Genomic DNA, 13,110 nt, shown 5'->3' on the forward strand with positions numbered 1-13,110 from the left:
CGCACATTTTCTTTAGCTTGACAACACAAAAACATTATTGAAATTCGAATAAAAATGCATTTGAGAATAGGAGACATCTTATTGTCCGAACGGAGAGTAAAGCTTGCTGCCCCTCCCTCCAAAACGTCACAGCCTGAGACTATAAAGCAGGAGGGAGAGAGGAGCGCGTCTGAGTGTGTTGAGGCCGGACCGCTGCGAAGGAGCAGAGAGACAGAGAGACGCACTGACTCCATCAGCACAAGTGGATGAAAGAGCCCAATGCTTTGGAGAAACTGAACTGAGATCGGCGCTCTATAAACTCACGAAGATAATAAGAGGTGCTTGCATGAGCTAAGGGGTAATGAAGAGTAGAATAACCAGTCTTATTGAAGAGTTGAGATTCTTTTCCAAAATGGCACGGATTTGCTCCCATGCAAATGCTCATTTTGCAAAGATGACATAGCACTTGACAAAAATGGGATTCCTCCTGGAACAAGACTCACTAACGACCTGAATGAAAAGAGAAAGGGATTCTATTCAAATCGGAGCTGTTTCTTCTTCTTCTTTTTACTTGACAAGCCTCGGTTGTTAGTCAACACATAGTGAAATATGAATCTGGGAAATGCACTTCTGTTTTTCCTCCTTTCCAATTGTGTGACAATGACTCTGTCGCTATCCACGTGCACCACTGTGGACATCGACCACATAAAGAAAAAGAGAGTAGAGGCGGTCCGGGGACAGATCCTCAGTAAACTCCGGCTGACCAGTCCGCCTCAAACAACAGGTCCGAGTCAAGTACCGTTTCAGGTCCTGGCCCTTTATAACAGCACCAAGGAGCTCATTGAGGAGCTGGGAAGAGACCGGCATCAGAGTTGTGGACAGGATAACACGGAGACTGAGTACTATGCTAAAGAGATTTACAAGTTCAACTTGGTCAATGGTCCGCCAGAAAACAGTAAGTGAATTGTTTTTTTATCATGATTATTCAGTTTTTTTTTGCGACTCCTCATACTCATCCATAAACTACTAACATTCTGTGTTGAAGTGTGGCTGATTCCACCAACATATGGTGGAGTAATTATTTGTGATTGGCACAATATTTTTGTTTTGCCATTGCGCCATGCAGCCAACATGAGATGCCCAAACTTAATCCAAAATACCTTTGTAAAACAATTTTTAAAAATCGATGTACATTCATAAGACTTGAAACTTTCATCTGGCCTCAATACAAAATGACTATAAGTGAGGTAACAATATCAAAATCAGGGATCTTATTTGCACTCGTGTCTGCGCAGCCTTTACGCACAGACGCGCCTGTGAGCGGCGGAGCGGCGCGCGATGGAGAGGGCAAAGTAAACAGTCTAATTGGAATGAGCACCATTCCTTATACATACCTCACACCAAAGGCATGGGAACTCCAGCTTAAGTCTGACACATTCCTAAGCAGGGGAAATTCTCAGGCAGTTAGGTCGAGTATTTATTGCCAACTCCAATACCTCATTTCCATTTTCTGGCCGTGAGTTTCCCAATATTTTTCATCCAGTGTGTGAGCACTCTCTCACTTCCATTTCCCCACTATTTCTCTCCAGTAGCAGGGAGCCGAGTAGCTCTCTCTGTGATGATCTAATTCCCCTGTTCATCCATATTGGTATTTCCTGTATAAACTATGGTCCATTGATTGTTCCAAAAAAACAGTAACAGAAGCTCACTAAGCAGCAGATCCTCCAGAGTAAGTCCGTTTTTAAGTAGAAGTTATACTTGTGCCTTTTCACGGTCAGAGGCCACTTGTGCGTGGTGTTACCATTGTGAAATCAACAGGTGTTTATGCTGTGCTGTGACACTACGCAGAGCCTCTGCTGGTTCCAGCATAAGTCCCGAATCAAATCCATTTCACAGGTCCCACAAAGTGCTTCTGACACTCAAAATACACAGCTCTGGGTTTATCCTCTGGTCAGAGGTAGCCAGAGCTCCCAAAACAAACAGAGGTCTAAGGAGTGGGATCAGTGATGGCCATGTGCCCGGGACACGTCACGCTGGTCTCAAACTGTAGGCCATAGTGTTGGTGATAATACAAGACGTGAACTTTACTTACTACTGGCAACATTTTCTGCACTAAACAGCTTATCCAAAAACGTATATTAGGAAATTAACAGAAGGTGCCAACATACATTAATTAGCACTCTCCCTTTCCATTCTGTAATTTTAAAGAGAGCGGGGCATGTTGCTGTATATAGGAACATAATGTCTGTCACTTTGATAATTTCGCAGTGCAGTTCATTTTCTTCCCTGCTGAATATAATGAGTTTTACATTCATCGTTTTTGGAAAGATGGGGGTGTTTGGGAATGCAGTCAAGATTTGCTTTTTTTCATGCCTTGTTAAAAAGTTAAACAGAAACTTTTCTGTCATACTTTAAAGAGCCACTTGCTCCTGACTACTTTTCTTAGCCACTACTACTAATGTAAATCAAGGCATTTGCTATTTATGACTATGAAGCATAACTTAAACTGGGCAGCAATAGGTCTTCCTTTTCCGGTGCATCAGAAAGCTTATATGTTCCTCATTATCGATCATCATTAACCAAATGCTGTTGAAGAAATTAGATAAAAACAAAACTGAACTGAATTATGACCTTTGGCACAATAACATTCTTCAAATCCACTGACTCTTAAATTTGAAAGCCTTGCACACTGAAGCGAGCAGTTTCAGTGAAATTTAAAGCCAATCGTTGACTCAGTGTTGGGTCAGTAAAAAATGAGGACTAACGCTGAGGACAGCAGGGTATCTGATATATGGGATAGTAGAAGGGTGATGTCATCTGAGCAAACAGAGACAGAGGTCTTTGGCCAATTCCCAAAGAAACACCATCTCTCCCCCCCAACTCCCACGCCTTAACCACTTTTTGCTTCCTCATCCCTAATCAAGTGGAAAAAAAGTTGTTTTTCAACTTCAGAACAGAGCTGCATCACATTATCTCCTCAGCTGTATCGGCCTGCCACAGTATTGAATCATGTGAGACTCTCCTCTGATACAAAAGCAGGATTTCAAATGTATTATTAAAACTAATTATCAATTGTGTAAATATCCAAGAGAAAATCAAACCATAGAAGCATAGTCCAAACTAATTTTAACTAGACAATAAAGCACTCAAATCACTACATTCCCGAACACATTTCTATCGTCCTCTATGAGAGCTAGTGGACACCTCAGCAGCTGGCTAGCACCTGCTGCCTTATGCTTCCTATTTCCTTTGTTTACCTCCACAAAGCTCTGGAGAGACTGACATCACAGACAATCGGGCCAAAGGGCAAAGGAAGGTGATTTTGGATTTTTTTTATTTCATCTTTGTCATGAGAAGAGAGGATCCCAGACACTGGAGGGTGAGCACGTGTCTGGGTTAGAGGTGTGGTGGATAGCGTCTGGGCGAGGCGCTCTATGCCAGGCTTTACAACAGAGCTGTTCAAACGTCTGTCCCAAGGACTTCCTGAACAACTTTTCACCTAAATCTCTCATTAACATCCAATCTAAGCACATTTTTAAAGTAATAACACCAGAATGAGATCAACTAGGCATCTTGCTGTTTTCCAGGCTTTTATATGTGACCATAAAGCAAACGTGTTAATGAGAATGGTTTGCAGTAAATCCCACTTCTCTAATTAGAATCTGATCTAAGAACAGTGTGTAATTTAAATCAGAACTATAACAATACATCTACTTTGTTTACTTCTACAATGTTTGGAATAGTATTTTAATTTTAAATAATGCTTAACACCAAAAACTCAAAATCATTCATTTCTGATTTGAGTAACAGCTAGAAACAAAGCCCTGATAAAGCTTATTGACATAAAACGGTGCTGTTCAAAACAGTTTACAGGTCAAGCTTAGGTCAGCCCACTTACCCTCTTTAAAGCTATCATCTGAAAAAGGTGGGGGTCAGAAAATTGATGAATGTATTTCATTTAATTATGCAAGCAACCCCCTCCACTTACCAACATGGAACAAATTACCTTTCAGACCCTTGGCAAAAATAAGCCATAATGTGAAATCCACCTAAAACCATTGCAATAGGAAAAATGAGGTCATCCAAAAGGAAACCAAAGACTTGATTAGAATTTCAAATCTCCCCTCGAAGTGGGGCTTTCCACCTTCTGTTGGGGGGAAGGGAGGGGGTGGGGGGGGGGGGGACGAAAATAGTGAGTGAGGGGAGGAAAGGGCTACTGAGGTTTCCTCCTTATAGATGGTTTGGAAACACTGGACAGATATCTGGCTGAGGATGAATGCGGAAAAGGTCACCTATAAATAGGGAAAGTTTAAAAAAAACTTAGTGGAAATATCAGATAATGGCTGGGAGGACACTGAAATAGGATTATGGGTCAAATGAAGTACAGATACTTGGAGTTGTGCAAGTTCCTTTTGCATGACACAGAAACAACTGAACTTCTGAGTTTCCATTTGTCCCCAAACAATTTGAGGTGCAAATCAACTAAAGGTGCAATGCCCCTTTCAACCAGCAGCAAATCTGAGGCTTGGTAATAAAGTTTAAGCTTGGGGTAATAAATTAGCAATGGCTTGGCTGTAAGTGACTGTTTCCATTTGGCCCATAAAAAGTATGCTATGTGCTTGTTTTGCTCAACACTGCATGTGCTTGGCCTGTTAAAATAATAAACTGCTCAATGGTATTATGGAGTGAAAAGGGGAAAGGCTTCAATGCAACAGGAAGTTTTTACATAGAATCACAATGTGGCCATTTAATAAGCTGATTCTGCTAAAGGCAAGTGTACAATCACATACCAACACCATGTATACAGCAAGTTATTGCTTGTCAAGCATGCACTCAGTGGCATTACTATCACGATTGAGTCGACCTCCTAGATGGTTTCTCAGGTATTGTTCTGCTCCAGCACATGAGCCCACATGTTCCCTAGCTCCAGGGAACACTTGGCTTGTGGCCGAGCCCCTGGGAGCACCTGTTGGGCTCAAGAGCTGGTGGGAAGAGGAGGAGCACGCTGCCGTCCCACTGCAGCCGGCTCCACCACCACATGGGACATTTGGTTTTCATTTCATGACTTCAACTTGTTGCTAACTCGGACCACACAAAGTATAAGCAGATGGTTCGTGGTAATGGCCCACGTGTCTCTGGAATAGAGTAGAAATAGTTTTTAAAAAATAAGAGCTTTTCTTTAATCTGCAAACTATATAAACTCGTAGAGGTGAATCCTCTGCAAAAGTTTATCAATAATCAAAAGGTAAACATGTCCACTCCTGTAAGGAAAATAGTTGAAAACAGGCTTTGATATCATGTACACTATAAGGTAACAGATGGATAAGAATTAAAAAAGGATCCTGAAAAAAAGAAACAATGAGAGTTCAAGTTTGATGTATTTTTGAAGGCGATATTCAAACGCATCTTCAAATCCACTGTTAAGTCATCATTCCCACTTTACTTGCAGATGACCTCCCCTACTGCCCTAAGGGAATCACTTCCAAGGTATTTCGCTTCAACGTCTCCACCATGGAGAAGAACTCCACCAACTTGTTCCGGGCCGAGTTTCGAGCCCTGCGGATCCCCAACTCCGGCGCCAAGAGAAACGAGCAGAGGATTGAGCTCTACCAGGTGTGTGAACTTGACCGTTCATTTCAGCTTTTAGCAGCACGCAGGGTTAATGTGCTCTATTTCTCTCAGAAGGCCTGCGTAGGTCAGGGAGAAAGATGAAAATATTTATATTAGGGTGTCCAACTCCCTCTCCCCTCCTTTTATGTGCTGATAATTATTCCATGTGCTTACAGTCAAATGGATTCTACGTTAGGACAAATTCAGGAGCTTGCACAGCCGTCTTTAAGACCCCCCCACACACACACACACACACACACACACACACACACACACACACACACACACACACACACACACACACACACACACACACACACACACACACACTCCCATTCAGCAGTTTCTTCTTTCTTAGCTGTCAATCTCATAGCAGTTGTCCATCTTTGATATATCAAGTAACGGGTTATGCTTTCAACAGGTTTTTAGATCTGCACCTGCATTTGTGTGTTTATGAGAGTTTTTTTGTGTTAAAGCAAGCATCTGTTAGATGTCTGTGTGTGGGGGGTGGCAAGGATGGCTTTTTTTTGGTTCGGTTTCCTCATTAATCTCCCGTGAGACACTAGGAGTAATGATCAGGTTCCAACATTTCCTGCCAGGGAGACAAGCGTCTCCGGACTGCATACCGCCTCTGAGGCAAGGCTCTGGCCAGTGCTGAATACAGACTGTCAGGCCTTCAGATTGTTTCCAGGGGCCTGGGAGGAGATAGAGGCAGGGTCACCCACCGGGGGAGTAAGTGGAGCTGCTTGCTCGCCCCCACACTTTTCAGGCTGGAGTTGATTGGCAGAGGGCTGACGCGGGCCCCTCGTTCCCACAGGAAGACAGATTAGATGCTGACAATGTTCAGGAACCTGGTTATCCAAAGCACTGCTGTGGGGCTCACCACCCAAACACACACACATTTCTCACTACAGATAAACACCTTTGTTCAGAGAAGTGCTGATGGAGATAGGAATGTCTGGACCACACTGTGGCATTTTCCTCCAACGTCAGGTTTGTATATTTGGGTCCTCGACATGATAACACAGTTAGGACATGAATGCCCACGGATATACATGGCGACCCTGCTTTTTCTGAACTGCTTGACACTGCATCTAGGGAGCACAGCTAAAGTCTAAGTTTGAATTGCTGATGTGAAGGACAGCCAGGTTCTCATTGGCAGGAGGGTAACACGCAGGCATTAACTTGCAAAATGGGGATATCAACACAGGGACTCACTTTTTCCATGAAGAGTAGACATTTGGCCCAAGGCATCCTGGAGAGTCTGGCTCAGACAGACAGCTCTGGTTCTGTGTGTGTGTGTGTGTGTGTGTGTGTGTGTGTGTGTGTGTGTGTGTGTAAGAAAGAGAGTTTATGCAGCTGGGTCACATTTTCATCTTTCCTCACAGATCCTCCAGAAAGACGACCCCAAAGCCAAACAGCGCTACATTGGGGGCAAGAACGTCCTGACCAAGGGAACTCTTGAGTGGGTCTCCTTTGATGTTACAGAGACAGTGAGAGAGTGGCTGATGTACCGACGTGAGTAGGACACCCCACATTTTTCTTGCATCGCACCTTAATGCATATCATGAATAATAACACTCTGCTCTTGTTTCCCCCTTTAGAGACCAATCTTGGCCTGGAGATCAGCGTACATTGTCCCTGCCACACTTTCAGGCCTAATGGGGACATTATCGAGAACGCCAATGAGGTGCTAGAGGTCAAGTTTGGTGAGTCTACATTTATATTAGTTTAGGTTTAATTTGTTGTTTTTCCTAAAGCTTATTCAAATTTAAATATAAGTATCATGTAGGTGTTGTAAACAATACTGCCAAGGTTTCAAATTGGAAATCAGACACATTTATGTAAACCTATGTGAGGAATATTATAATATAAATAACAAAATACATAAAAAAGATATTTAAAATAGGGACGATTTAAATAAGAAATAAGTTCTAAAATATAAAAATCAAGGATAGTAATGGTTATAGTTGAATAGATAGTCATGATTCTTAGCTGTCAAATTCAGTGGGACGTTTGTTCCTCAGTTTACGGCACGCAACTACATAATATGAAGTGAAATGAACAGTTTGACATTTGGGGAAATACACTTTACACTTGTTTATTTCCCAATATATGCCTACAGACAGAGAGTGGTATGCTTCTTCTCACAGACAGAAAGTAGATAAACATATTTCCCAAAATGCCAAGCTATTCCTATTAATATCTCTCTCAGAGATGAGTCTAATGTTGTCTGTTTTCATTACATTTTGTAAAATCAGAAATCAAAAACTTGTCTTTGAGTATTCAACTCTAATTAGACTTTTCCCATTTTATCTCAGTCTCAATCTCACCTGTTGTGAAGGTTTGCAGCATTTTAGAGCGTCCTATGGCCAGGCTTTGGTCGTTAAGTTTGTATCTGGACTGGATTTATCTCTGCTTTTGATCTCTCACAGTGAAAAAACGTTCAGCCAGTTAAAATTCATGATCAAGAGATAGATAACATTTATGTCTGTTTGATTTGTTTGATCTGTCTCATGTTCCAGATAGGCATCTCATGTTTGTTGAAAATGTGTTTCATTCTGAGTAGCACTATTGAGGGAGTGCTGATTTGAGAATGATTTGCATAAATGGGTCTGAGTTTATTCTAGGAGTTTGTTTTGGACTCTAGTTTTAGTTAATAGTGCCTGTTTCAGATGTTTCCAAAATGTCATACCCACATAAATATTAGGTATGATTTTATCATATTAAAAGAAGCAAATGCCATGCATCGGTTGGTGTGTTTCTGTTCATGTTAAAGGTCCTACATAGCTTGATATCTTGTGATGCCATGATGGATGAGTGGACTCTAAACTTTACTTCTACAAATTGCAGAGGATTTGATGAAAGTATATATTTTCAGATCTTTTATTTTTTAAATTGCCAAAAAGGCTCAATAGGCCTTTTGTTTCATTGAAATGCAATGAAACTGCCAAATAAAAGATATCTGAGGCGTTTAATTTGTCTCTTATTGAGCATGGTATGTTCTAGTCTAGTGCAGTGTTTCCTACGATGAATGGGAATCTGGTTAGTGGTTATAATACAATAACACTCGCAAAACGGTCCTTATCATGAGGTCTAAAAAAAGTTCCTTTTCATCTAGTCATCAACTAACTTCCTCCAGAAGCAATACCTATTGAGGTCTTGTTGGTAAGATAATGGGTTTCCTTTCCTTTCTAAGATGAAGAGAGACACACAGAGCATGGGAATATACAATCGATCTGGTATCTCACTTAGCACTGGGGCCCCCGGGCCCTCGGCCCTGGGAACACTCCCGACTGGCTTGGCCACAAGGAATGTGCTGCCACGGCGCTCAGACGCTTGGCCCCGAATTAAAGAGGGGCGTACACATCCAACAGCAGCATCTCTCTCGAGATATCCACTGCTTTAGCTATCAGCCGTAGATTGGATGAGCAGACGCAGGCCCAGGGGGGAGAATGGAGGGAAGAAGGAAGTTAGAGACCAGCGTTGAGTAAGGAGAAGCATGAGCCAAAAAAGAGTAAAGCCCTTCCTGGATATTACACTATCCTCCTGTAAAAGTTACAGCTGACTACACTGATTAGAGTTAAGATGTGGTTCCACTGAACTCAGCTCTTGAAGACATCTTTACAATTCCCAATAAATCCGCTGTATTTTTGAGCAGTTTTTCCTTGGTATCCTGTGGACTAAGCGACTGTCTCCTGCAGGTATGGAAGCAGACTATGACAACCTGAGCCCTGTGAAAAAACAAAAGGAGCAGCCCTACCCCCATCTCATCCTCATGATGCTCCCTCCCCACAGGCTGGATGCCCAATCTTCCTCCCGCAGGCGTAAGCGGGCACTTGACACCAATTACTGCTTCAAGTAAGGCACCAATCCTTGCCCTGGAAAATGTACTGCACTGCTTTGTCTATTGTCTTTACATTTGTCAAATAATGTCTCTGGCTGCACCTGCATTTCATTTTTGGTGATTTGATGGGGGCGGGGGGGGGGGCAGGTAATTCACCAGCCAAGGAAAAAAAAAAAAATTGAAATATCAGCTTTCACTTCTCAAAACGATTGGCAGAGAAGAAGAGTACATGGGCATTGAATACACAGAATGAGTTTGTTAATCACCTAGACGAGCATGACAGAGGTATTATCCAATACAAGTCTGAATCCGTCCCAGTACTAGCAAACGCCACCTCCTCTTACACACCGTCTCCTCAGCTCTGGATTTCCTCTGTCAGGCTGACAGGCAACACTAGAGACACCTGGGCTGACTCCAAGAGGGAAAATAAGGGCACACCTAAGAGTGGAATTTATGAACTTCACTCTCATCTCTGGCTGTGTGCCCATAGAGGGGGGAAATGTATACAACTCTTAGAATTTGCCTATTATCTGTGAAATGAAGTGAGTATAATCCTCTTTGTCCTCTCTTGTTTTGCAGCAACTATGAGGAGAACTGCTGTGTACGACCACTATATATTAATTTCCGGCAGGATTTGGGCTGGAGGTGGATCCATCAGCCTGAAGGGTACTACGCTAACTTCTGCTCTGGTCCCTGTCCTTATCTACGCAGCGCAGACACCACCCACAGCTCGGTGAGACAAAGTGCCACAACACAAATATAATTTCTGGATCTATTTGGGAAACGCGATTGCTGATCCCTATCTCCTTCTACTCTTTCTTCCACAGCTGCTGAGCCTGTACAACACCTTGAACCCGGAAGCATCCGCCTCACCCTGCTGCGTTCCTCAGGACTTGGAGCCCCTCACCATCCTCTACTACGTGGGTCGCTCCCCTAAAGTGGAGCAGCTCTCCAACATGGTTGTTAAGTCCTGCAAGTGCAGCTAAATATCAGGGCTCCGGGGATGTGAGATGTGACGGCTCCAAACACTACTCAGGAGGAGGAGGGTGTTAGGGGTTGAGGGGGGCGCGGTACACTTTGCCCCACAAAAGTACCTCCAACCCCTGCTTCAGCCTGAGCTCTCTCTCTCTCTCTCTCTCTGTCTCTCTCTCTCTCACACGGAAAAACAAAAGATGCAGTCCACCACTCTGCTCACAATCATTGGCAGCATTTACCAAGAAGACTTGTCAAACACCACTTCACTAACGGCACTCTCAAACCCATCAGACCTCTTCCCTTATCAATCGCCTTTTGACATCAGTGTTTCTCTTTTTTTATTTTATATATTCCAGCATTTTGAACAGCCTGTACCTCAGTGTTACACCACAGGAAGAAGAGAACAATATTTTTTCTTTCAATGACCACTGCATTCTAAAGGACATAAAATAATTGCAGTCAAAAAAGAGAAAATGACTGAGAATGCAGACTGAACTCAGAATAATAGGAATACGTCAAAGAGAGGGTGAAACTAAAATAGTTGTTTGCTGAGAGCAAACAAAACCTTCGGCTATGACGCACAGGACACCTTCGAATGTCCAAGCTGGAAACTGACGCTGCGCACGCCACAGCTCCCTACACTGTTTGTTTAGGACTGAAATGCTGTTGAATTCAAATTACCTTAGAAAAAAAAAGAAAACATGCTGGAAACCAACCTTTAATTCAAAGTATTATTTCCATGGTTATGTTTACCTCTGTAATACAACAGGATGGGGATTCCAGGGATCGTTTTTTGTTTTTAAAGTGGAGCCATTCTGTTGTATGAGACGACGTATGTCACTAAGTGAACGCTTAACTAGATCACAAACTGTAAATGTTTTTTCCTTTTATTCTTGGAAACACCTTTTTTTTTTTATTAAAATGGACAGTTGGATAGAATTGTTCTTATTCCATTATTGTTTGAATTTTTCTGTTTTTGTTTAGAACTTTTAGAGCACTTTATTTCAATAGGGTAATAGGGTAAATTGAGATGAAAAAAGTGAAGAAAAGTCCAGTGAATGACATCTTCCAGTGTGCAGCATGTGTGTTGAACAAATACATTTACTTGATGATTCCAAAAATATTACAATTCCATGCATGTGTGTTGTAAACAATCAGCGACAAAACAGATTAAATGATCAGTCTGTAAACAACTTTGTATCACCACAGGAGAGTATACACATTGATTTTGATTCTACTGTTGGGTTTTTGTAACACATCATGCACTGGCGTAGTAAAGTAGTAGTAATTCAACAACATTAAGTTTAACATCAATCACGACAGAAAAAAATCCAATACTATCATTGTATTAAAACCAGTTCTGTTGTACTGCATGGAAAACTACTGTACAAAATCACTATGAGGATCATCATCAGTTGATATGACAAAAACATGCATGACATTCAAGTATTGCTGACAAAGTCGTCACAAACATATGCTGAATCTTTTGATATACAACACAAATGTTTTATTCTATTAACACACCCTGAGTTAACACGCTAAAAGGTTAAACCTTCATTGTAGGCAATGCTGTGCATAACCATAAATCCTATTTGTTATGCCTTGAGCTACAGAAATGGCCAAAAAGGCCGTTTGGTGGACAATGTACAGGAAATAAATACTGATGAAATAAGAATAATTTACTTATTTATCCTACAAAAAATATTAAATTTGGTCCATCTAAGGAAAACAACATCAACATCTTAACAGTCAACAGAAATAATCACACACTAACTGTATTCTTATCTTGATATAAAACTTAAACATCCCAACAACATTGTTACATCATCCTTGTAAACAGGGAACAAGGCAGCAGACAATCATATTCAAGCTCCTTTTTTTAAGCCGACAAGCAGAGGATGCTATACTGTAACACATCCTTAGGCAATGGCCATCGTGTATGATTTGGCAACAGCTTGGCTTCAAACGAGGACCTGGAGTTGGAGCTTCTAATGCCAGAGTCCTCTCATGAAAGAAGTTTCTCTGCAGGCTTGTCTGTTTGTATAACTTTTTAGGAAGATAAAAATCTCCATGAATGGCTAGCTGTGCACATGCTACTGCATGAGCAAAAAATCAAAGGTTGAATCCTGTATTTAAAATGCATTGAAGAACATTGAAGAACCATCTGCTGAAGGCTATCTGTCAGTGAACTCTTTGCACGGTATCAGTAGCATGGAGAGAATGAGGGCGGACAACTGTTGGGATGTGTGAGAGTAGCCAGGGGGGTTGGGGGTGGGGGGGGGGGACGGAGCTGAAAAGGCCAACTAATGTTGAGCTGAGCACATAAAATCCCAACCTGCATCAAAGCTGGGCATTCCTGGACTGGAAGACTATCCTCTCCAAGTCCGTGGCTGTATCATAGAGAAATTTATAGGACCTGTTTGATGTCTCTGATACTTCCATCTGTTGCTGTTGTCCTTTCCCAGAATACACCTCTGTGAGGATGTAGTTACATGCAGAGACACCTGTCAGGCCAGCAGAGGGGCAGGACGTGCCGCTGGTCGCTTTCATGTCATCTGTGGCCAGGCTCCTGGCCCTGGAGCAGATTGCGGTACACAGAAAGACCTTGGGAAGCAAAAGATGAAAGTAAAATTAATAAAGAGAGATTGAATTTCAGCACAAGGTTTTCCATTCAGCACAAACAAAAATGTTAAGGTAAG

The 13,110-nt window shown here is 42.1% G+C and overlaps 2 protein-coding genes across 3 annotated transcripts in view; one reads left to right on the forward strand and one right to left on the reverse strand.

The window, feature by feature from the left end:
• The first annotated feature begins 185 nt into the window (after nt 1–185).
• Nucleotides 186–11,350, forward strand: tgfb3 (transforming growth factor, beta 3). The gene is made up of 7 exons (XM_054613538.1): nt 186–934; nt 5,429–5,592; nt 6,978–7,107; nt 7,194–7,298; nt 9,294–9,450; nt 10,016–10,169; nt 10,264–11,350. Exons 1-7 carry the CDS (start codon nt 589–591, stop codon nt 10,420–10,422), a joined length of 1,215 nt encoding a protein of 404 aa, XP_054469513.1. The 5' UTR covers nt 186–588; the 3' UTR covers nt 10,423–11,350.
• A 1,334-nt stretch (nt 11,351–12,684) lies between these two features.
• ttll5 (tubulin tyrosine ligase-like family, member 5) overlaps nt 12,685–13,110 on the reverse strand; it is a 43,187-nt gene continuing 42,761 nt past the window's right edge. For both annotated transcript variants that reach the window (XM_054613537.1, XM_054613536.1), the window contains one exon: nt 12,685–13,015. In XM_054613537.1, the coding sequence (XP_054469512.1) occupies nt 12,958–13,015 (58 nt within the window). In that variant the 3' untranslated portion in view covers nt 12,685–12,957. The remainder of the gene's footprint in view (nt 13,016–13,110) is intronic.

The sequence above is a fragment of the Anoplopoma fimbria genome, chromosome 15 (assembly GCF_027596085.1).
Source record: "Anoplopoma fimbria isolate UVic2021 breed Golden Eagle Sablefish chromosome 15, Afim_UVic_2022, whole genome shotgun sequence".
In the NCBI taxonomy this organism is placed as follows: Eukaryota; Metazoa; Chordata; class Actinopteri; order Perciformes; family Anoplopomatidae; genus Anoplopoma; species Anoplopoma fimbria.